Below are 25,933 nucleotides of genomic sequence, written 5' to 3'. Positions count from 1 at the left end.
TAGTCATAAACACAACATCTTCACCATCAAATCCACCCACCTCTCTGGATGGTACATAAAATTCACCCAAATCAGCCATAGAATAAGTATAGAATCACTAAAAAATATGATTTCAATTCCCAAGCACCATCGCAAATTTCAATGATCTAGGCCCCACTTCGTTAAAGTTAGGGTTAGGGTAGGAATGACATGTGTGCAACTAGTATGCACTCAAATCAACACCATATAGCAATTAGATAGAAAATCTTTCAAGAATATCGATTAGGGCTGACATCAGCATAAGAATTGATGACGCAAGCACTGGTCTAGGGATAGTTGATGCACATCCCAAGATCACTCAAAAAGAACCCTTTTTAGGGAAATAAAAGCATGGATAATCCTTCAAAGGATTATTGAACCAGTAACCTAGGGTTATGGCAAAAGAAAAATGAGAAAATTGAATTTTTACCAACCAATCACTTAGGAGATTTGAAAAACCCCGTTCTTGTGAAGTTATCTAGATAAAAGAAGGGGTTTTACTGGCTAAGATGCACTCCCAACAACAATCACGACTCTAATACCATGTAAAAAGTGTGAAACTTAGAGAGAGAGAAAGAGAGAGAGAAGAGGAGGAGAGAGAGAGGGAGAAGAGAAAAGGAGGCAGAAGCTCTGAATGAGCTTTATTAGCTTTATATGAAAAATTACAAAAATACCCCTCTTTACATAAAAAATCACTTATTCCCTTATAACTCCCATTCTACTCTTCTTATGAATATGAAAAATTGTACATAGACTAAATCAAACATGCTGAACAAGATAGATGTTCGATCATGTGAAATGACCAAAATATCCTTGAGTTGATTTTATCACACATCAAGATAAGGTTATCCAACAAAGCATAAAAAAACAAAACTTCATTAATAGACAAAAGATTATTTTGTGTTACATATGAAGCCCTTTGATTGACATAAAAATTCAACTAAAGACAACTTCTTTTCTATCTCATTCGAGGACTCAAACTCCAATTAGAATATAATAAATCTGATTTCACTTGTTTGACAAGAAATTTTTAAACACATGATTTTAGGGTGATCTCGTGCCCACAAGTATCTTTCATCTAACTCTTCCACATTATGATATATTGCATCATTCTCCTCTTCTTGAAAGAACTTGCCCTTGAGTCATTACTCATGTTCCCCATAGTAAGAAAGAAGATGTTTACAATAAAGACATTACTAGTCTACAAGTCAATAGATAGGTCCATCTCATAAGCATCATCAATTATTCTTGCAAGTATCTTACAAGGCCCTTTTTTTTGTTCCAATTAATGATATTCACCGCCAAGATATTATTCGTTAAAAAGCTAAACCAAAACTTCATCACCAACTTCAAAAGCAAATTCTTGCATATGTTTGTCAATTTTACCCTTGAATATTCCATCTAGGATCTTTTTAAAATGATCATCTTCTACTAGTTGCTTTCAAATCATCTCAAATATGAACACGTCAACTCACCTAGAATATAGATGTGCATACCTTCTACTCAATGCTTTGGCCACCATGTTTAGTTTGCCTGATGTATGTCTAAGAACAAATGTGAATTCTTGGAGATAATTTACCCACTTGACATGTCTTGGATAAATCTTTTGTTGGCCGCTTATGTGCTTTAATGCCTCTTGATCATAATTCAATGCAAAAACTCCTTGCATAATAACTAATGCTTCCAAAACATCAAAGCCTTAACAATAGCATAAAACTCAATATCATAGATAAAATAGTTAATTGTAGCTTCACTCAACTTAGCACTAAAAAGCCTACAGGTCATGACTTTTCACTGAGGAAAACTTCAATTCCTACCTGAGATACATCACAATCTAGTTTAAACAAGACAATGAAATCTGGTAAGGTCAAGCACGGTGCACTAGTGAGCAACTTTGAAGTCCACTCAAAAGAACCTCATCACATCGGAAATAGGAGCTAGGATGATGCCAAATGTGTAAAGATTGAGTCTGATCATCCCAAAATGACTAGCCACTTTGGAGGCATATTGCTCAACCTAATAAACTAATAATTTTTCTTAATATTTATGGATGTGAGACTATACTCACTAACACTCCCCCTCACATCTAAAACTTACACACACATCTGAGAAGTGGACAACATAAATAAGGTACAAACTCAACAAAGTGTAAAATGGGCCCAACAAGCAAACGTCCTGCTTTCATATCATGTAGGTCGGTTTCATCACAAAACGACTAGCTACTTAGGGGGCTTATTTCTCAACCTTACAAATCAACATTTTTTCTTAACACTTATCTATGTGGGAGTGTTCCCACATCACAAAACGTTTTTACAAAATTTTGAGAAAAACTAGCAAAACCATAGAAGAACCTTACCTTCAATGCATGGGAAGGTGGGGTCCACCAAAAGATTGCTTAAATTTTGGCTGCATCTAACTTGATATCCTCCTTAGAAATCTCATAGCCCACAATATGAGACTTGATGTGGCTAGAATGCCTTTCTTAATGTTGACACATGGTCCTGCTTTCGTAAAAGTCTCCACAAACTCGATGGAATCGGGTGTCTTCAACATACTAATAATACTGTTTAAATTCCTGAAATCAGTTATAAATGATCTAGAACCTTGCAATAGAACTTGGTTTGGGACTCTCCACTATAAGCCTGAGTTTTGACAGTAGACCCTTGGAGCCTTGACCCAACATATTCAAAACCACACTAAGGACCTTCACATGAATAGGTTGTTGAAAATAGCCTCACACTAGATTCTTAATGATCCATAATCTAGTATAAAAGAACTTCACTATGGAAGAAAGGGAATAGGGTGCCCAAACAATCTTATGATGGTCCTTCAAACAATAAAGCATGGCATTGAGGCCTACAATCTCTTTTCTTCAGCTGAAACATACCAATTTTCCTTCCATCTCTGGAAGAGAAAAATGGAATGTCAAAGCTTGGAAGGATGGGAAGGCGTAAAGTGTTTGATTCCCTTCATGAATGAACGCATTGCATGAAAAAAACATGTAACCTGGCTTGTATCGTCTAAGGGACGTGCTCGATGGTTAGAGCAAAGAGACATAGGAGGAGTTGCGGAAATGGCTGGCATAAAAGATGAATGGGAAGAGAATTGCATAGTCAAAAGGACATCGGATTGCTCCAATGATTACCCTAAAGGAAAAATATAAAGAAAAAAATGGTGGCAAAGAGCTCTTGGAAGTAAGTTATCAAGTTTAGGTAATTAGAGTAACTAAATGAATTAGAGAACCTGCTCAAAGGCAGGATCCCATGTTTTGAAACAGCGCTCCCACTGGGGTTACATGTTTAGAGATAGCTCAACAAGGATTCTTGTCGAAGGAGAATCTTGACCCAAGTCAACTTGGTGGAGGGGTGAAGGAAACTCCATTAAACTTCTAGTTTTTTATGAAAGGCAATTTTATTAAGAGAGAGAACCAAAGGAAACAAAAAGGGGGGAGCTAACCCCTAACAACAAAAGATTGCAAGGAGGCTCCCTGCTTAGCCAAAACATTGGCCATGAATTAGCTGATCTCGGGATGTGAAACCAAAAACAATCAAAGAGGCTAACAATTTCCATAATTTCAAAAAAATGTCCCAATGATACCACGGAGGCGTTGAGGATTGCTCACACCAACCAATCACCACCTTAGAGTCTCCCTCAATGTGAATGGGATCAACGCAGTGATCAAGGAAGACACGGAGTCCATTAAGGAGGCCATGGAGTCCGCAATATCGAGAGGGCCAACGAAAGAGACGATCTAGATCCCCAGAGAGTCACAAATAACTCCGTCGAATCCCGCTATCCTAGGGTTGCCGAGGGAGGAACCATCAAAGTTTAACTTAAAGACGCCAAGCAGCACTTTGTGCTGAGATTGAAATGCCAGTATGAAACATGTCAGCCTCTGCAAAATCCAGCAAATATGATTGTATGACATGCAGACATGTTGCCTGCTTCTTTTTGTCGAAGGAAGCCGCTTCTCTCCCTTGGATGTTTGATTATCACATTATGGAATTTGAGGACACTTTGCCATCTCTTGTGCCTATATTCCTAAAACCTGGATTCACCAAAACAGTTGTAGATCCATTCCTAGAGGAGGGATTGCTCGTCCATATTTTGTTGAGAATAGCTAATTCCCTTCGTAACCTTTTTTTTTTTTTTTTTGAAGTTCACTAGTTGGCTATCCTTCTTATATAAATGATTTTTCACTTTAGCGTTCCCCTTTTCAAGGTGAGTTATTCTCTCCTTCTCTTTCTCTCTATTTATAAAATCAATCTACTAAACAGTGAAAGAAAAAGAAAAATAACATTTGGCAAACAACATTTGAATAGGCATGAATCCTTTTACAACCATGAAATATTACTGAAATAATCCAAGACAGAAAATTTAGATAAACAAAATAATATACGAGTACAAATCTTGTAGAAGTAGAAACAAACCAAATCTCAAACATACCTTAGCAAGAGCAAGATAATTAATAGGTAAAACCTCATGTGATGGTTCCCCAGAGAGATCTGGAGTAATGGTAATATGATCATTAGCCTTCAGCACAATGGGTTTCCCAGATTTATTAATCACTTGAATCTCAGGACCAACTGTGTCCAGCATGACCTGAACAAGAGTGAATAAACAATACATTTGCAGAGATCAACAAACTTTGTTGGACTGCCAAAAGCAGACTTCAGTGTATGTATATAAAATTTCTGTTAAAATGATTGAAAGTCTATACTAGAGTATTCAATCTACAGGAATTGCAAGAGCTCCCCTCCTTATAAATAAAAGAGAGAACCGTAGCCCCAATAAATTGTTGGTGTGTGCAATCTCCAATTAATACTGCGAGTACAACCGATCAAATTCATTGAGAAAACTAAGATCTGTACTCGATTAGAGAAACAGTATAATAGACAAGCTCATTCTAAGCGAAAAAAGGTTGTTTTCATGATGTTTAATAAGCTTATGATAGAATTTGATTTTTATTTTTTCCCAAAAAATACTTCCAAAATTGGATGTGAAAGGAAACAACCAACATCAATTTTGTCAATCCAGCTTATTTTAGAAAACAATATTGGAACTTCTTGAGAATATCTAATTTTGGATCAAAAGTTCGAAGCATGTGGACTTGATGTGCTGCCTGCTAACCAGATTGTCAAAGAGAAAAAAGTGTACATGTGTGTGTGTACGTGTGTACGTGTGTACGTGTGCGAGTGTGTGATGGCGCACATGTGTGTGTGTGTGTGTGTGTGTGTTTGTGTGGAGAGAGAGAGAGAGAGAGAGAGAGAGAGAGATTAGCCTCAGATTACTCATAAAGCATTTCTATGTGAATATGTCATTTCTACAAGGGCCTAACCTAATTTACGTGAGCAGTGTCATCCATCTGTGGAGGAGAGACAAATGAGCCATATTTGTCAAACTTGAGCTCTAGCCATAGTGGCATGTTAAAGTTATGCCAAGTTGTTATGACTCACCTGTTAAATGTTGTCAAATGTTAGCTTGATATAGGTTACTCTAGATTTTGGATGAAGGATTCTAATCATTTCAATTTAAACCCGACAATAATATGAAGCTAATATGCATCATAAATACGCAAACATAAGTCATGCATCCATGTCCCTATCTGTGTGACTTAAGTCCAACCAACTTTAGCTACACCCACCTATTTCTTCTTTAAAAAATTATACTAATTACAGGAATGTCATTTACTTTAATATATTGTCTTCATTATATTATTAAAAAATAACAAAAATAAAAAGAAACTCAAAATGAACATCAATCATGAATACATGAGAAAAATATATAAAACAAGAAGAAATCAAGTATTAAGTCATTCAATTTAAATAGTTTAATATAAACAAATTTAAATCTATATATATAGATATATATGTATCTACATATTGATCTCTGAGCATTTTGAGGCATTAAAATTAATTATTTCTCTGTTGAAAAGCCCTTCTAGTTTGTGTTTTATTTTCAGTTTTCTCTTTTCTAACTTTTAGATTGATATGATTAGTTCATTATCAGATAAAACTGTACATCAGTAACACAAAAATGTTAGTTTTTATCAACATTCTAGTATCATCCTAGTGTAACTCCATCCACGTTTTCCTTTTCAAAAAAAATACATATACGCATAATGTACATATGTACATTATGAATATTTATACATGTTAGGTGCATTACAAAGACACCTGTAGACAAAGATAGGTAAACTATCAACATAGTCATAATATTTTGAGAAAAATAAAGTATAAACAAGTGGAATTTGTAGCTTACAGCACATAGTTTTTTCACATTTTCCATGGCAGCCCTCAAACTGTCAAGAGTTTCTTGGTGGTACTCATCATTTAACCAAGAAAAGTCAAAGCGTGCAACTGCCAAGATAATACAAGAAACATTTGTCACAGAAATGCTAACATAATACATGAGTTAATAGGCATTATTTTTTATAATCACCTGACATTCCTGCCTTAAGGCATTCAGATAGCACTTCAACTGAACGAGATTTAGGCCCCAAGGTCCCAATAATTTTAGTCAATGATGGGGAAAAATTCTGGCAAGGTCAAACACCATAATCAGATTCATAGGGTAAGAACCTTAAGATTTAGTTGCAAACAATGAGAAAACGATAAATAGAAAAAAAAAAGTAGATCTTAAAATAGCTGTAATGGGCTAAAATGTAAATGATGAACAAAACACAAAAGACCAACATAGAAAAATAGTAGAGCTTAAAATAGCTTGAATGGACTGACTGACTTTTTGTTTGAATGCTGAACACCTGATCCTGGGGAGACTTGGATCCGAAAAACGTGGATGGAGTTACACTAGGATGATACTAGAATGTTGATAAAAACTAACATTTTTGTGTTACTGATGTACAGTTTTATCTGATAATGAACTAATCATATCAATCTAAAAGTTAGAAAAGAGAAAACTGAAAATAAAACACAAACTAGAAGGGCTTTTCAACAGAGAAATAATTAATTTTAATGCCTCAAACTGCTCAGAGATCAAAATTTACTGTGAGATGGAAGTTTTTTAGGACACAGACTGCAACTTTAGGCACCAAAAAATAGGAAGTCAACGATGAGTTTGAAAGCAAAGGAACATATTGAAACAATGAGTTTGAAAGCAAAGGAACATATTGAAACGAGTTTCAAAACAAAGGAACAAATTGAAACAATTGAGTTTGAAAGAAAAACTAGCTAAACAACATAATGAGGACAACAACAACAAGACGCATAAAGAACGAAACTAATAGCCCGAGATAAAGTTCATAATGATACACCAGATACGAAAGCCGGCTCAAATCTGACAACATGTGCCAAAGCACCACAACCAAAGCAACGTGACCAGATCAAGGATAAAAGGAGATTCAAAAATGTAGAAAAAAAGGAACTATATGATCTACGATAGCAAAATGGAAAAATATTATGACCTAAAATGTCCATTCAACGGCAGAAAAAAAGTTGACAATTTGAAGATCAAAGAAGTCATAAGAGAAACGAACTTAGCCAGCACATACAGTAAAACCACGATATCACCACATTGCAGGCAGACCGATAAGTCCCCTGATCAAGTCGCTTATGGGGAAAAAAATGAAGCTTGTCGTTCGTTAGAAGGAGACATCACCTGTTTAGCGGACATGAGAAGAGAAGCAAGCCTTACAGGCTCTTCTACCACCATCCGACCACCCTGCATTGTGTCCCACCGTTTCGATGAAGAGCCCTGCAGCTAGGTATCGCGTTGGGAATCAGAGTCAGAAGTTACGAAAGCAAGTTCGTTAGAGGAAGCGGAGAAGATGGCCGTTGTATAGTGAAGACGAGCGTAGGTGGCGGTTTGGTACTAGCGGAGTTGTTGGAGAAGTTGGAAGAGGTTGAGTGACGGAACTAACGAAAAAAGGACTACTCCAAATTAAAAACAATTTTTTGTTGAAATTTAAATAATAGACGAAAATAGATAAATACATGATCTTTTCCAATTTTTTAAATATAAAATATTCATAATTATTTATGATAAATGCCACGTCCATAACCATCGCTTTGAAGTGGCATCAATATAATTACCCTCTCCACATAAGGACATGGCAAATGAGGTAATTTAAAGATCTTCTCGTAAGGATGACACAATAGTGTAATTATCTAAGAAGAGGTATGTTTACTTATGTTTTTTTTCCTTTTCAAATATTGTAACCCTAAGGGCATTGTAATTATTATAAACTTTATTCCACAACTATAAATAAAAGTTTAAAGCATAGGGTAGATCATAAGTTTCCCCTCTCCTCTCTCAAATTCGTCCTTAGAATTGTCTCTGCTCCCAAGTATATTCTTTTCTTTTGGAGATCAATGCTTCATGATTTTCCGCAAAATGTTTTAGCCCATGATTGGTTTTAATTAATTTCTTGTCTTGCAATTTTTTAAATGGTTTCCCCCTTTTCTTGTGTCAAAACTAGTCATTCTCATTAATCAATTGATTTTAAAGGGTCAAATTTTGGAAGTATAAGTGTTGCATTGTGTGCCTCCTTTTGTTTGAAGTACGAGTGTTGCTACCTTTTACATACATTGTTGAGTGCCTCTAGTATTTCTTACCTTTTTAAAGTAAATAGTCTCTTTTTCATGCCCTAAAATTGGAATTATTTTTTGCCGTTGCAATTAAGCAGAGTTTTTTTTTTCAAACTTCGATATTTTTTTACTAATGTCTGGAGTTTTGTTGTTTGTCAAGGAATAATTTTTTTTCTCATATTTATTTTGTCCTAGCTAGGTTTTTGTGTCTTTTTGATCCCCAACTTGAGGGAGTCAACTAGTAAAAGAAGAAGTACAAAGAATGAAAAAGTTTTTACATGACCAATGATCAAGAGTTCCACAAGTTGTTATTGAGAACATCGGGGGAAATGGAAGATGAAGACTTTGACACAAAGATATTGAAGTTTTATGTCTATAGAAGCACATAGACTTGATGATGCAGGCGAGAAAATCTGATGCGGGTATATATTCGGATCCTTAATCGAATATGTGTAACAAGTCGGATCCTTAGTCAGATTGATGTAAATAGTCGAATCCTTAATCGAATCTTTAGTCGGAGTTTGTCCATACTCGGGTCCTTAATCGGATCTGTATTGAACCCGGGTTGAACCATAATTCTTAGGGTTCGGGTTCGTGTTATTCTGAGTTGCAGCCCGGGCTTGTCGGGGGCGTTGAATTTGTTTAAAAGGTTGTTTAGGTTTTCTCTGGGTAGTTGAATGATAATTATATTTTGAATCGACTTAGAGAATTTCTCTACGATTTCAAGGCGGATTCCTTACGTTCCTCCCGTGATTCTCAATTTGATCCGCCTACAGGATAATCGCTATCTTGTCCGGCGTCAGTTAGTATCAGAGTTTTAGACTCAGGAAGAAGCTGATCTAGCCAGAGACACTGCAGCGAGCAGAAGGGTCGACGAAGATGACGTCGTCGCCGTTGAGCTACCGCTCAACGTTGTTGCCAGAAAAAAAACTCGGGATTCGATCGAGCAGGTGCAAAATTAGAGCAGAAGCTCTGGAGTTGCCGAAAGATAGGGAATCGACAGGGAAAGGGTTCGGCATCGACGTCGTCACCGCCTGAACTATCGTACGATGTTGCCGTTGCCGTGGCTGGAACAACCGTCGACGGAGTTGGCCGAACGGACCAAGTTCGGGACTGACCGAACACAAAGGTGCCGAAACAGAGGTTTCGTGGTGCCGCAACAGCGGTTCGTCCGAGAGAGGAGAACCTTCGGCGAGGCAGGCGCACCTCGGGTTGCTGGAGACGACGGTCGGAAAGGGCCGCCGGAGAGGTCTCGATTTCGTAAAAAAAAGGGGCTCCGAAATTTCCATCGGCGTCGGGACAGTTTCCAGCGTCGAGGTATTTTCGATTTGAGGAAAAACCCTAAGTTATCTTATTTCTTTTTATTTTTTTATTAAAAAAAAGTGGACAAATATTGTCTTCCATGGCTGGTGGTCGTGGTCGCAACCGTAATGTTGAAGCAGTGATAATGGAAGATTTGCAGAGGCAAGTCGCCAAGTTAGTGAAAATTGTAGATTTGTAGAGACAAGTTGCAGAGTTAACCTAGCGTCTCATGACGCAGGGTTTTAGGTCTCATGAGATGGAAGCTCACCATTACGATCCCAGGTTCAACAACCAGAGTTTAGGATTCAGGGAGCACTGCTGTCAGGGAGATCAATCTTTCGACCTCGGTTTCAGAGGAACGCTACCCGAGTTTTCTAGTATGTTACAGGCTGAAGGATTCATCGACCGGTTACCTGACAACGAGGCATTTGGTGACCCTGTGTATGATGATGATGTTGAGGAACCTGTGTTTGATGCTGATGATGTAGAGGAAGGCGTGGTCCATGAGATTGACGTGCTTGGTGACCCTATCTATGATGATGCCGATGTTGAGGAAGACATGGTCGGTGATACTACGGGGCTTGGTGCACCTATGTATGATGTTGCTGATGATGGTGTTGTGTTGTGTGGTGATGGTCATGTGCCTCTGGTTGTTCGTCAGAGTTTGGTGCCTCCCCAGGGGGCTTTCGGGGATGATTGGCTGAGAGCCAATCTTTTCCACTCGACCTGCTTCGTTGTTGATCCAGTCTGCAGTATGACCATTAACCGTAGTATTTGTGCGATTGTTGTGTCCGACGCGACTGTTCGATCTCGTAAGGCAAGACCCACTCATCCTCCACTCGCCATGTTTTTAGTAGAGGTTGAGCATGGAGACGTCGCGGAGGATCCACCTCTTGGCCTGCCGCCTGAGCAGGCAAAGCTGGCCATTCTCATTTGCGGACTTCAGATGTTTTTCATGTCTCACCCTTGTGTCCTTCATTTTTGGGTTCCACTAAAGCTATTATGAACTCGAGGGCGAGTTTTTTCTAACCCGAGGAGACTGATGCAGGCGAGAATATCTGATGCGGGTATATATTTGGATCCTTACTAAGATCTTGGGTAACAAGTCGGATCCTTAATCGGGTCGATATAAATAGTCGGATCCTTAATCGAAGACAAAAATGAAGCTTGTCATTCATTAGAAGGAGACATCACCTGTTTAGCGGACATGAGAAGAGAAGCAAGCCTTATAGGCTCTTCTACCACCATCCGACTACCCTGCATTGTGTCCCACCGTTTCGAGGAAGAGCCCTGCAGCTAGGTATCGCGTTAGGAATCAGAGTCAGAAGTTACGAAAGCAAGTTCGTTAGAGGAAGCGGAGAAGATGGCCGTTGTATAGTGAAGACGAGCGTAGGTGGCGGTTTGGGACTAGCGGAGTTGTTGGAGAAGTTGAAAGAGGTTGAGTGACAAACTAACAAAAAAAGGACTACTCCAAATTAAAAACATTTTTTTGTTGAAATTTAAATAATAGACGAAAATAGATAAATACATGATCTTTTCCAATTTTTAAAATATAAAATATTCATAATTATTTATCAAAATGCCATGTCCATAACCATCGCCTTGAAGTGGCATCAATATAATTACCCTCCACATAAGGACATGGCAAATGAGGTAATTTAAAAATCTTCTCGTAAGGATGATACAATAGTGTAATTATCTAAGAAGAGGTATGTTTACTTATGTTTTTTTTCCTTTTCAAATATTGTAACCCCAAGGGCATTGTAGTTATTATAAACTTTCTTCCACAACTATAAATAAAAGTTTAAAGCATAGGGTAGATCATAAGTTTCCCCTCTCCTCTCTCAAATCTGTCCTTAGAATTGTCTCCGCTCCCAAGTATATTCTTTTCTTTTGGAGATCAATGCTTCATGATTTTCCGCAAAATGTCTTAGCCCATGATTGGCTTTAATTAATTTCTTGTCTTGCAATTTTTTAAATGGTTTCCCCCTTTTCTTGTGTCAAAATTAGTCATTCTCATTAATCAATTGATTTTAAAGGGTCAAATTTTAGAAGTATAAGTGTTGAATTGTGTGCCTCCTTTTGTTTGAAGTACGAGTGTTGCTACCTTTTACATACATTGTTGAGTGCCTCTGGTATTTCCTACCTTTTTAAAGTGAATAGTATCTTTTTCATGCCCTAAAATTGGAATTATTTTTTGCCATTGAAATTGAGTAGAGTTTTTTTTTTTTTCAAACTTCAATATTTTTTTACCGATGTCTGAAGTTTTGTTGTTTGTCTAGGAATGATTTTTTCTCTCATATTTGTTTTGTCCTAGCTAGGTTTTTGTGTCTTTTTTATCCCCAACTTGAGATAATCAAATAGTAAAAAAAGAAGTACAAAGAATGAGAAATTTGGTAGAAAGCTTCCATGAAAAAGTTTTTTACATGACCAATGATCAAGAGTTCCACAAGTTGTTATTGAGAACATCAGGGGAAATGGAAGATGAAGACTTTGACACAAAGATATTGAAGTTTTATGTCTATAGAAGCACATAGACTTGAGCTACTTGAAGACCAATTTTTCAGTTCTTTTTATGCTTATGAGATTATGAGACAAATTTTGTAACAAGTTAAAACAATATACTTCGGTTTGAGGGGAAGGTATAATTAGGTTTTATCGAAAGTGTTTTTTACTTAGAAACTAAATTTCTAGGGTTCATAGGCTATAGGAACATGAATGCAATTTTTATATATTTAATTTATAAATAGGAAAGGGGGGTCGAAGTTCAACATTTTCAATAACCAAGATGGTTTCTCAAGGATGGGGATTTAGGTCAACTAGGTGGCTTCCTAGAGGCTAATATTTATCCTCCTACATATTCTCCCTTCCTTGTCCATTATCTTGGGTGATTTACCTCTTCTCCATTTTTGGATTTATTTTCATTCTTATGATTTTAGGGGGGGTTAGTCAACTTGAAGTCCGAGATGAAGATCAACCGTATTTAGCCCTTCATCAGTTGAAATCATTTCATCTGGATACTGGAGATGAAGCGGTTCTTCATCTCCACATTATAAAAAAGTTTTAAGTGGTTTCCCACTTTTTTTGTCATTCATCGAGATGTTAGAATCCAAAATATTTTTTTTTTTATAATTTTATTTCTCCTAGACTTCGAAAACGACCTGCACTCCCTCCTCTCGACCTTCGCCGTTTCGAAAGTTCCAGAATCTCACTCGCCTTTTTCATAATCCTCGTCATCACTGCGGACCCCACGAAATCCATCTGTCGTTCATTATTTACGTCAGGCCAGTTCATCTGGTTCTGTTCATCTGGTTCTTGCCAGCCGTGCATCAATACCCTCGGGAATCGACCTTGCTCGTTAGGCACCGCAAAAGGCGCTCCATCGTGGCACGGAAACGTCCGAAAACACTCTGTCCTGTAGTTGTTCCCTCCTTTCTTTTATATGCTTTTTTTTCCCCGTCTCTCACTGTCATCTCCCTGGCGGTGCTCCCCACTCCTCCTTTCCGTTCTTCTTTTATTTTCGGCCTACCAATGCGACGGGCATCTTCCTCCCTCTTTCCGGCTCTCGACACCGAAAGATAAACCTAGCGGGAGTCTGGAATAACATCACTTGCTCGGTATTTTCGGTCTTTTTTTTTTTGTGTTTGTCTGAGTTGTTTGGTTCTTCGAGTGGAGATTCGGCCCAAGCCTTGATTTGAACTCCGTCCTTTCAGGTGCTTGATAGTTGTTGGTTGCGATCTGCGGACTAGTGATCTTGGTTTTTATGTTAGTGTGCTGTAGTCCGCGTTAAGATGGAACAGTTTTTGAGTGTGTCCGATTGTTGATTTTCGTAAAAATTGTCTGATATTGTTGAGATGTCAAATTCTCTTATTGGCATATGCGCGCCAAGAGTGTGTACTTGTTGTGTCGTTTTGTATAGAATCCTCGCTTTATGTGTCTGTGTGTTTTGTTTGTATTCCATGGTTTACATACTGGATTTAACTTCTGTCCTGATTTAACTTCTGCTCGATTCTCGAAACCGAAACTCTCTTCCATCTCTATTCCAGTCTGACTTCTATTAACAAGAAGTGCACCGTCAAATTTTTTGTGTATATACTTTTTGGAAAAATGTCCTGAATCTTTTGCAGTCCTAGATTCTGCTAATTTGCTCACTTTAATGATGCAACCTGTAAAACACTTATAACTAACTTTGCCAGCTACGTCATTTTTGGGCACAAGTTCTTTATTCGTCGACGGTACATTTCAATATCCTGGTCTCCAGTTTATGATTTTGAAGTTAAAAATATTTTCCTACTCTTGATTTCATTTCTGGCATGAGCACTGACTTTCTTGGTTCACTATTTAGTGATATCTGAAGTGTTTGTTTGTATTAATTTAGTGTCACTTGGAGTTGGTATTGGTTCTGGCTGTCATTACCTTCTGTGGAAAGTATATTATGAAGCCTAATTTTAGGACTTAGTCATGCTGATGTACTCCTTTTGTGATGATATAATTGAATTTTTTAATTTCGTCTTATTTTATTGAGTTCTTATGCAGAAGTAATTTGCCTAAGTTGCTCTACGTTTTTGGTGTTTCTAATCTACTTTTAGGTGGTTTGGGGCTTCAAACGATGTCGTCAGAACTTGTACATTTAGCAACAAGTGAGAAACTGAAGGAGATGGACTGGCAAAGAAATATTGAAATTTGTGAATTAGTTGCTCATGATCACGGGTGTGTTGAGGACCTTACTTCTTTTTTGGTTTAAATTCTTACAATTCGTGAATTATATATCTACACATTTTGTCTTTTCCACCAACTGTTGGTTGGTTTCTTTAAATTTGTTTTCAGCCAGTTTCTATTTTATATGTGCTCTTAACTTTGAGGAGGAATTTTAACATTCTAACTTTTTTTTTGTGGCTACTTCTTGTATGTATCATGCTGCACCACTAAACTGTATGAGTCCGTATGTATCTAGTTTAATGCTGCACCACTAACTGTACCACCATTAGGAATTATACACATACACACCGCTTCCCATAGTGTTCTTACCTTGTCTTTCTTTTCTTTATATCAGACCTTTATTTCCAATCTCAAGTAGATAACATTCTAAAATAGCTCTGTTGGAAATTGTAGCCCTAGGGCATTTTAGTTTGTTTATTTAAAGGGTATTTGTTGTAATTCTATCCTTCTCTCTCATAGGATGCTGTATGAGTCGTTATATATCAAGTTTAGCCGATCTTTATTAGGTTGTACACTTTTTTTCATGTTACTTGGAAAGATAGGCATTTTTATTTCTTTACTATAGTTTTCGTTAAGTAATTTAAAGGAGAGATTCAAGGTCAGGCTCCTCAAGGCTGTTAGACTTCCTGTGGCATCTCTCTTATCTGTAGCCTTCTTCTTGTTTGTTCTCCCTATAATTTTTTTTCTGGCCTATAATCTTGCTCCTTTAGATGGTACCGTAATGGGGGGCAAATATTTGGTGTGCCTTTTGGGTTAAAGCATGTTTATGTCCTATTCCTGCCTGAATGGTGAGCTGCACAGGTCTTTGTTTAGAGACCAAAATGCTATTATTTTACCTCTTTTGGATGAAACTTGCTTTTGGATTCCGTATCATGCAGAATTGATGAGTTATGAAAAATATGTGATTTGGGGAGAAAATAGAAGAGGAAAAGAGTTCTGGAAGAGGGGAAACTTTGCCTCCTTGGAATCCAAACCAAAAAGGCCCTTCCTGTTTCATTATTTATTATTTTTTTTGAAAAAGATGTATTAATAAAACGAGAGAAATTACAAAATTTGGGGGAGCATGTCCCTTACAACTAGCGATTGTAGGGTAGCTCCGTGCTTGGCAAGCACATCTGCCGCCGAATTTGCGGATCTCGGAATGTGAGTCCAAATACAAGAAATAATTGAGGTAATTTCTAAAATTTCCTTAAAGGTATACCAATGCCTCCACGGGGGAGAGGATGCACTCTCACACCAGCCTATAACCACTTTTGAGTCGCCTTCGATATGAAGAGGCCCACTGCCTTTATCTCTGAAGACGCAGAGACATGTGAGGAGACCATATAACTCTACAAACGTAGAGTCAGATATACCAAGAGGGCCAGCATAAGTGAAAAGCTGATTACCGGAATGATCTGAAATAACTCATCCGAAACCAGAAATCCCAGGATTACCAAGAGACGAGCCATCAAAGTTTAACTTGAGATAACTAGGATCGAGAAGGGTCCATTCTTGCATGACAGAAAGCTTTTTCCCATTGTGCATCATAGCCAAATTTCTCTAGTTTTCACGAAAAGAGGAGCCCAGAAAGGAAGAGAAGGCTTTCTTGGCCATAAGCCAAGTTGATAAATGACCTACCACTCGGTCCGCAACCCGATCTAAAGATTCACATTTTGCATCAAAATGTCTTCTATTGCGCTCATTCCAAAGCCCCCACGGTATGAAACTGGCACAAGCAGAGAGCATCAGTTTTCCAAGTCTAGGTAGAGGGGTACCATTGAGAGATTTATTGAACGAGAGTAGATCACCTGCCATGCAGAATTGTAGCCCAAACTTTCCAAGAATGCTGGTCTACACCTTCCAAGAGAACATGCATAGAAGTAGAATATGGCTTGTAGTTTTAGTGTCAGAGTTGCAGAATGGGCACAAGGGATCAATGGAGGGGTGTCCTCTTCTTCTCAACACGGTTGCCGAGAGAATCTATCCTTGACACGCACTCCACATGAAGAATTTTATCTTTGGAGGGGCACATATACGCCATACAAAGTTGATCTCATTCTCCCTCCAAGACGAATTACTGCCATTTAAGAAGCCATATGCGAATGAGACCGTGAAAGAACCCTTTTTATCTGGCCACCAAATGAGCTTATCGGCCTCCAAAGGACAGATTTTAACCGAAGCAACAATGTCCATCAAACGACTAGCCTTCAAAGCCTCACTATCCGAGAGACCCCTTCTAGGATGGAGGCTCATAACCCCCCCTCAAAAGCTTCTGCTACTAATATGTCTCTGCGAGACGTGAGGAGAAAGAGACTTCTGAATGCAACCTGCAGAGGCTCTTGCCCTACCCACAAATCTTCCCAAAACTTCAGTGATTTGCCATTGCCCACATAGAATCTACTTGCATAATGAAATTTTGGAAGCAGAAGGTATAAAGCTCTTCATATTGAGGAAAGACCTCTTTGATTCCCACCAGGCATCCACCAATGAGGGTTCCCACCCAGCTTAGCGAGAACCATTTCTTTCCAAAGATTTGAGGAGTGGGTATTAAACTTCCTTAGCCATTTTAGTAGCAGTGCTTGATTCATGTCCCTAGATTTTCGGATTCCCAGTCCGCCCATATTCTTCGGCATGTATACATCATCCCAACTAACCAAATGGTATTTAAAAGCATCGCTCGATCCCCTCCATAGGAATCTTCTTTTTAGCCTATCCATAGCCTTACAAATTGCAACGGGACAAGGCATAAAGGACAGAGCATAGTTGGGGATTCCTGCAATGCAAGACTTGAGAAGGATGAGCCTCCTCGCTTTGCTAAGAAGACGCCCCTTCCATGAGGCAAGGCCGGATTCAATTTTTTCAACCAGCGGATTCCAAAGACTCTTGCATATACGACCATTGAAAAGAGGTATACCAAGATATGTTGCAGGTAGGTGGCTTGTTGTGCATCCAAATATACTTGCCATCTCTGTAAGAAGCTCAGGGCTAACATTGAAGCCTATGAGAGAAGTCTTTCCCCAATTTACTTTTTGACCAGAGGCTAATTCAAAGAGCCCTAACACAACTTTAATCCTTCTTGCACTATCAATGTTGCCAACTCCAAAAATGATGGTATCATCTGCATATTGAAGAATGGGAATATTAAAAGCTTGACTGGTACTAGTAGGAGGAAGCCACCCAAGATTACCTGTCGAGTAGAACATCACAGATAGAAATTCACCAACCATATTGAATAGAAGCGGGGAAAGTGGATCTCCCTGTCTAATTCCTCTGGTCCCTTTGAAATAACCACATACTGAGCCATTGATGAGGAGAGAATACGATGCCGAGCCCACACAACTTCTAATCCAGAATCTCCATCTGTTGCCAAAACCCATCTTTTCCATAATCTCATCCAGCAGGATCCAATTTACTCTGTCAAAACCCTTTTCAAGATCTAGCTTCAGGGCAATTCTTGGGTCCTTGTTGTGCCAAAAATGGTCAATAAGTTCATGTGCAGCCATAGTAGAGTCTAGAATCTCTCTTCCTTTCAAGAAAGCGCCTTGCCCTTTGTGAATAACTGTTGGAAGGAGAACTTTTAGACGGTGAGCCAAGATTCTGGCTATAATCTTATAAGCACTTGAGACGAGGCTGATAGGTCTGAAATCCTCAAGTTTCTCCACACTTGGTTTCTTCGGGACCAAGGCAATAAAAGACGCGCCGATACTATTGAATGTGATCCCATTGTTGAAAAACCCATTAACTATGGCTATGATATCCCCCTTGAGACGAGGCCAAAATCTTTTTAAGAAATCTCCATTGAAGTCGTCAGGGCCCCGCGCCCTACCACTTTCCATGCCTAAAACAGCACGTTCAACTTCTCCGACTAAAAACGGCAACTCTAGGAAAGAAGCAGTAGTTGGACAGAGACGAGAAAACCTGATATTCTGAAGTTTCGGTCTATTAGGGCATTCCTCCGAATATAGGTCTGTGAAAAATTTGAGCAACACATTAGTAATCGAAGTCCGACATGATGTTACCTCATTATTAATGCATAATAAGGTAATACGATAGGACCTACGCTTAGCCAAAGCCACTGCATGAAAAAACTTTGTATTGGCATCTCCCTCCTTTAGCCATTTAAATCTGGCACGTTGTTTCCAACGGACCTTCTCTTGATGGAGAATTAAATTAAGATTAGAATTTAGAGAGATTTAGGTAGAGAACTCCGTTGGAGATAAATACCTCTGTTCTTCCGCCAAGTCTAGGTCCGCAATTTGAGAGAGAATAGAAGACTTCTCAGCAACCAGAGAGGAGCGATGATTTGTGGCCCATTCCTTAATTTTCTTTTTTAGGAGTTGAAGCTTTAGAGGAAAAGCACACTCCCGCTGCCAAGATATGGACCCGTAGTCCACCATTCATCAATATGAGCCTCAAAAATTTTGGTAGATAACCATGAATTCTTGAACCGGAAAGGAGAAGGACCCCATTTCTCGAAAGAGGTGGTCAACATGATTGGCCAATTATCTGACCCCCCACCTTGTTCAGAACCCGACCAGAGACATTCCCAAATAACTGCAACCAATCAGGACAAGCCAAAAAATGATCCAATTTTTACAAAATTGGCTGCTGTTGGTTGTTCGATCAAGTGTAATTTTTCCCTGAGGGGGGGGATCTCATCCAGCCCACATCCACCAATAAAGTCGGAGAAACCCCTCATAGAAGTAGAAATGCGATTGACCGGCGGTTTCTTCTCATTGCAGTATCGAATAGCATTGAAATCACCTGCGAAAAGCCAAGGGAGTCTCCAGGACTGGTAGAGGTTACTGAGCTCTTCCCAAAAAAGGCCACTTTCACGGTAGCTAGTCGGACTGTAAACTCCCCCTACACACCAGATTCTACCCGAGGAGAGATCCCTGAGCTGCAAACCCTAAGAGAAACGACCTTCAAACACTTGCAGGGAATTCAAATGGGTCGTGTCCCAAGCGACTAGGATACCTCCAAAATGACCAGCAGCGTTAACAACCACCCATTTTATAGAAGAATTCGCCCAAAGCTCTTTGACAATAACATCGAACATCGCTTGACATTTTGTTTCTTGGCGGATTACAATAGAGGGTTTGAATTGAGAGAGGAAACTCGAGATCACTCCCCGCTTCCGGAAAGCCCCAATTCCTCGAACATTCTAGGAGAGCACGATCATTTATTACTGTGCTTCAGGACTCCAGATGAATTCCTGTCCCCAGGCAACGGACCTTTGAAAACTGCTCCCATAAGGCAGGCCAAAACCATCATTTGTTGCCATGTTTCCTCATCATATTTCTGACTTTGGAGTTCCTTGACCAGACGACCAGGTCTACGAGGAGAAAGAGGAGTTTGGGCACTGACTGGTCTCTCCTGATTTTGGGGGTTAACCGACACCGAACTTCCCAAAGCAGTAGTATCTATATCTTGCCGTCGCCTTCTTCTTTGGTAAGTAGCAATGACTGGGGGAGAGGTTGGGTTTAGATGCGGCTCAAGATGAGAGTTTTGGGGCACCATGGGCGGTTGAAGGGGCAAGTGGGATGACGCTGGTATTCCTGATCCGGGGGAGCGAGGGAAATTTGAGATATCAGAATCCTTACCAGTGATCATAGAAGGGCCTTGATCAAGTTGTTTCCTTTGGCTAGTTTCTCTTAGAGGCTCGGGAGTCGTGAATTGATAGTCATGGTTAGTTTGAACATTCCGAAGTGAGAAGGAGAGCAGGCATGTTTCAATGCTCGGGCTGATGTAATGGTTCTGCTCGGAATCAGTGTTGTGCTGAGAATACACGTGACACTGATCGCGAGAAGGTGGAGAACAAGGACGGGTTGAGAGGGAAGATGGGGTAACGAAAGGACCTTTCTGGGGGGGAGGGTTGGTTAAGCAAGTTGCACGACAACTTTTTTGGGAATTTGAGAAGTGAGATAAGGATGTTGGGGAAGAGGAGGACGTTGGGGATTGTGGGATTTCAGGGTTCGAAAGGGTAGGGGTAGGTGAGTGGGAGATAAAGATTTGGGGATTTGAAAGAGTAGATGGGGGGATTCTTGAAAAAGACACTGAATTTTCTGACGTACAATTTGAAAATTGCCTTGAAAAGCGTGTTTGCCCTTCTTTTGACGTTGAGCCGAGCCAACTCCACCTATTGAATAATCCCCATTTGAATTTGAACAAGCCATTAGACCTTCGAAGCTTGCACCTGAATTGGACTTTGGTCACCTTTTTGGAACTGCCCTTCTTTGGGCGGGGAGCCGGAGTATAAGCACGCTTCGCCCTTTTGACGTTCACCATCTGTTTTTTATTTTGAAATAGCAAATACCGCTTTGGAGAACGTGACCGTATCGGACTTTGTGTGAATTTTTTGGGGCATATACGGTGTTTGAGGACACGCCATTGAGTCTTCGGGAAGCTGCCCATCCTTGGGGGCAAAGAACGCTGCCAATAGCTAGCTGTTGCTCCTGTTTGCGGACACGTATTGGAGTCATCGGGACTCTGTCCAGCATTGGACAGAGCGCCACGCCAGCAGCCATCTGCTTCTGGGACTCCGCACATAGAGTTTGATTTTGAAAATGCATTGTAAACTTCAAAAGCCGAGTTGTCAGGATCTCTTCTCGAAATACTCCCCCGAGATTTTAAATTTGAAAGTGAGTTAGATCCAGAACTCGGCAAGGAGGTTGACTCACCTGGACCCGACGGGTTAAACCCTGAGTTGACTCGGTTGGGAGGTGAGTTGGAATCCAAAGGTGGTCGTCCCCTTCGAGTCTGGCGAAATTCCAGCGATCGCAGAGTCTTCATGTCTCTGAAAGATACCTCAATCCAGACGAAATTCCCACAAAAAATTAGCTTTGTGAAGAGGGTTTCATGCCAACACGAGTTTGGGGCAACGAAGGCCGTGGCAGTTTCCATCTTTCGTTTCTCCATCATGTTTTCTGCCTAGAGTTCAATTGGAAGTCCTTTGACGGAAATCCATTGTCCGTGGGGATGATGCAAGGTGGTCTTCCTCCCATTCCGACATTGCTATCTCTGTTTCGAGCTCCCATAAGCTTGCATCGAGGGTTGCCTCCACTTCCTCCCTCGAATTAAGAAAAACCAGCCACTGCCGAGAGCTCAGCCAGGAAGTTTTGGGAAGGTAGTCGACTTGGATTTTATCTTGGATCCAGGATGCGAGGGATTCGTTTGTCCAAGCGTCGGACTTGGTCACCACCTTGAGAGCTGATTGTAGCGTCTTAAATCCATTCGAGAAGAGGTCAGAGGGTAAATGTATGACAATGTTTTGGGCCTTGGAGGGCGGGGGGGGGGGGGAGATTTTTGGGCGGACGGTAAAAGGCAGCTGAGGTTCAGAGGTGGGTTAGATTTCTGAGATGGAAAAGGGAGGGGGAAGAAGGTCGTCTTTTCTGGGGGGAACGGAATGAGTGGATGGAAGTCTCGAACCAGATTTCGGTGGAATGAAGCTTAGTATCTTTTCCTTCAACTCTTTCCAACAGAGCGATGCGCCAAATTTTTCTGGGAGGTAGACCTGGGCTATGATCTACATACCCCTGCGCTGGACGATTTTAAGTTCTCTCGTTCCTCTTTTTTAGAAAACCGAGACGGAGAATGAGAGTTCTCTGATTCTGATCTCTCGAAGCCGAGGGATAGCTGACATTTCGTCGTCTACGAAACAACTCACAAAATCGAAGGCTTCGGCCAGCGGGATTAAGATGAAGGATCGTTTTTTACCATTTTTCATGGTTAATCGTATCACCTTGTCGAATCTTCCTGGTTTTAGCTCCAGCGAGATTTCCGAATTCCCGCAAACCCACGATGCTTCCCCTTCCTTTCGTTTTTCTTTTTTTCCGGAATTCCAACCCCTTGCTGTGCACCATTTTCCGTCTCCCTTTGCCTCCACTCGGTTGAGATCGAGAAGTCCGGCAGAGCTGGAAAGGTTGGAGACTTTCATCGCCGTTGTCGTCGTCTTCATCGGCGTCGGCGTCGTTGTCATCGTCGGTGGTAGGTGCTCAGGCGCTTCCCCACGCAGTGACTTTTGGGGAAGAAGTGTCGTGGAGGGGGAACACTCCTCCCAACGACGCCTCATGCCTCTCCCAATTCCTATAACTCTTTTTCATTAGTAGTAAATGGGTAACAAATGCTAATTTTCCTTCTTGCTTCTTTTTTATTTTTTTTATTTTTTATGAAGATGTAATTTTATTAAAAAGAAGGAAGAGAAAACTACAAAACTACAAAAGCCGAGGGCGCAAATCCTTAACAACGAGAGATTGCAGGAAAACTCCCTCCTTGGCAAGCACATCTGCTGCCGAATTAGCAAATCTCGGAATGTGAGACCAAATACAAGAAAAGGAAGAAACAATATCCAAAATTTCCTGGAATACATCCCAATGCCTCTATGGGGGGAGAAAAATTGCGTTGGCACCAACCAATCACCACCTTGGAATCTCCTTCGATGTGAATAGGCCCACTACATTTGTCTTTGAACACCCGCAATCCATTAAGAAGGCCATATAATTCCGCCGACATTGAGTCGGATATGCCTAAAGGACCAGCATAGGAAAAAGATTGATTCCCAGTTGAGTCTGAAATGACGCCCCCAAATCCCGCGATCACGGGATTTCCAAGAGAAGATCCATCAAAGTTTAGTTTTAGGTAGCCAGTTTCCGGAGGGGTCCATTCCTGCATAGCTGGGATTTTAGCTCCGATGTGCATCCTCGCCAAATTGCTCCAGTTGTCTCGAATGTCAGTGCCTTTGAAAGAGGAGAGGGTTTTTTTTTGTCAATAACTAGGTTGATATTTGCCCTATCACTCTATCAACAATTCTAGCCTCATATTCACTTTTAGCATCAAACCGCCTTCTATTCCGTTCATTCCAAAGCCCCCAAGGAACGAAGCTAGCACAAGCTGAGATAATCAATTTACCGAGGCCAGGAAGGGGATATCCCAAGATCGACTTGCAAAAGCTTATCAGGTCGACAACAATACAAAATTGAATCTCCAATTTGCTTAAAATAGAGGTTCACACAGTCCATGAGAATTGGCACTGAAGAAGAGTATGACTGGTGGATTCATCTTCATTGTGGCAGAAAGGGCATAGTGGATCTATAGATGGGTGACCTCTTCTTCTGAGCACATCAGCCATGAGAATTTTACTTTTGACAGGCACTCCACATGAAAATTTTTACCTTAGGGGGGCCACATAGATTCCAGACGAAGTTGATGTCATGCTCCCTTTGCGTCGGATCCCAACCGTTGATGTATCCATATGCCGAAGCAACTGAGAATTTCCCACTTTTGTTAGGCCACCAAATGAGCTTGTCTTCATTGGAAGGCCAAATTCTGACATGATTCAAAGCATCTAAGAGGCTGTTGGCTTCCATGGCCTCCATGTTTGTTAAACCCCTTCGGGGGTGTAGGTTCACATTCCCTCCCTCAAAAGCATTCGCAACTGTAATTTCCTTGTGAGTGGAGAGAAGGAAAAGAGTGCTGAAGGAGTTCCGTAAAGGTGCCTGTCCTGTCCACCAGTCATCCCAGAATTTAAGAGATCTTCCATTACCCACAAAAAATCTACAGGCTGAAGAGAAATTCTGAAGAAGCAAAAAAATAGATCTCCATATTGAGGACAGTCCCCCAATAAAATCAGAGAAGCCTCGCATAGAGGCCGAAATTCGGACTGCCGGAGGCTTTTTTTCTTGACAATATCGGATAGCGTTGAAGTCTCCTGCAAAGATCCACAGGAGATTCCAATTCTGCTTAAGAGTATTAAGTTCCTCCCAAAAAGAGTTCCGATCTCTGTATCTGGTCGGACCATATACTCCTCCCACACACCAGAGTTTCCCGGAGGAGAGATCACGAAATTGAATACCCAATGAATATTGCCCCTTAATGACGTTGATAGAGTCAAAGAAAGTTGAGTCCCATGCTAGAAGAATACCTCCTGAGTGACCAATAGCATCCACAACTTCCCATTTAATTGAGGGACACGACCAGAGCTCTTTTGCGATGGTATCAGTCATTTCTTGGCATTTGGTTTCTTGGAGGATTATTATAGAAGCCTTGAATTGAGCGAGGAAACCTGATATCATGCCGTGCTTTCGGGCGGCGCCAATACCTCTGACATTTCACGAGAGCAAAATCATTTACTATCTCGGTTTTGTACTCCTGATGTGATTGTGTCTCCCGGTAACTGACCCTTGTATACAACCCCCAATATGCTAGCCACTCTCATCATATTTTGCCATGTTTCATCGTCATATTTATGACTTTGCACTTGGAGGGCCTTCACCAAACAAGCAGATCTATCATTTGGAGCGGGAGATGTTTTAACCATGCTCATCTTCTTAGCCAGTCTGTTAGATTGCCTCCTTTGTAGGGCGGTTTCCACTTGTCTTCTTCTTCTTCTGTTTTTGGTCAGGATAGGTGGAGAGGGTGGAGCGGAGGGTATTTCTGGAGTTGAGTTGGAAAAGTCCAAATTGGCGGTCTCCATGTGAGTATTCAGAGTTTGGGTAGATTCCATCTGCCTCTCTGTTCTTCTAGATTCAGGGTCCATATCAGGCTCAGTTCCTGAGGGAGTTTTTGGGCCCTTTGTTTGACTTGAGGAGCTATCTTCAAGACTGATATTAGAGTCCTCTTTTCGGTTTTCTGTAGTCCGGGGTTGACTACCTTGCTTGTACCCATCGAATTCAACATTCTGCGTGTTAGGGCCATAGGGATAGTCTTTCTGGGGGGAAGGGTATTTCTGGAAATGGGAATCAGGTGGCAGATTTTTGATGGGTGTGGGGGAGGGTGAGAGAAAAGAGGTGGAGAAAAGAGAGGATATTTCCGGAATTTTCAAAATCAGCCACGCCGGTACTAGAAGAGCAGCCATAATCAGAATACTGTTCAGGAGAATCAGGGACGGACTGAAGCTCGTTCTGCGTACCCTGCGCACTCATGGGGTGGGTAGGCTCGCTTTCCGAGGCAAAAACTGATTTCGGAGAGGCTTCCTGATTCATCAACTTTGAATTTGAAAGTGGGCTGTGATTTTTAAAAAAAAATTTCCGGAAGGGAGCTGATCTGAGACGTTACCCCCATTTGCTTTTTCGAAAGTTGGGCCCGAGATTAAAGTATTTGGTACCACACCTCCCGTCTTCCCAGATAGGATAGGCAGATTTGAATTAAATAGCTCTGACACGCCATCAATATTCCTCGGGAGGGCACCCTCTGACGCACCGTAAATGGTTCTCGGCAGAGGGGTTACTGGCTCGTATCCCATCTTCCCAGATGAGGGGGACGGAATTAATTTTGAAAATTTTGACTCATAGTCAGTGGGTCTCGGGATAAGGGAAATCTCGGGATAGCTCTTTGCTGAAAGATTTTTTGAATTTAGACCTGAGTCAGGA

At 40.6% G+C, this 25,933-nt stretch overlaps 2 protein-coding genes across 6 annotated transcripts in view; one reads left to right on the top strand and one right to left on the bottom strand.

Moving 5' to 3' along the window:
• Nucleotides 1-3,769: 3,769 nt before the first annotated feature.
• On the bottom strand, nt 3,770-7,780 carry LOC137946643 (pyruvate kinase 1, cytosolic-like). Its single transcript, XM_068792970.1, has 5 exons — nt 7,636-7,780; nt 6,460-6,556; nt 6,280-6,377; nt 4,465-4,620; nt 3,770-3,913 (listed from the first exon to the last, which is right to left on the bottom strand). The coding sequence occupies exons 1-5, from the start codon at nt 7,702-7,704 to the stop codon at nt 3,770-3,772; spliced, it is 564 nt and encodes a 187-aa protein (XP_068649071.1). The 5' UTR covers nt 7,705-7,780.
• A 5,435-nt stretch (nt 7,781-13,215) lies between these two features.
• The window catches only part of LOC137945639 (TOM1-like protein 5), a 34,475-nt gene continuing 21,757 nt past the window's right edge, over nt 13,216-25,933 (top strand). For 2 of the 5 annotated variants that reach the window (XM_068791592.1, XM_068791595.1), the window contains exons 1-2: nt 13,216-14,101; nt 14,456-14,576. In XM_068791592.1, the coding sequence (XP_068647693.1) occupies nt 14,476-14,576 (101 nt within the window). In that variant the 5' untranslated portion in view covers nt 13,216-14,101; nt 14,456-14,475. Of the gene's footprint in view, nt 14,102-14,455; nt 14,577-25,933 lie in introns of those variants that run through there. The other 3 variants (XM_068791594.1, XM_068791593.1, XM_068791597.1) reach the window with 3 other exon arrangements.

The sequence above is a fragment of the Aristolochia californica genome, unplaced genomic scaffold (genome assembly GCF_029961685.1).
Source record: "Aristolochia californica isolate CCGP_79_NKW_82.1479 unplaced genomic scaffold, dmAriCali1.0.hap1 SCAF_12, whole genome shotgun sequence".
Classification (NCBI taxonomy): domain Eukaryota; kingdom Viridiplantae; phylum Streptophyta; class Magnoliopsida; order Piperales; family Aristolochiaceae; genus Aristolochia; species Aristolochia californica.
Note: the sequence above shows the minus strand (reverse complement) of the source record. Positions and strands in the feature narration are given on the sequence as shown.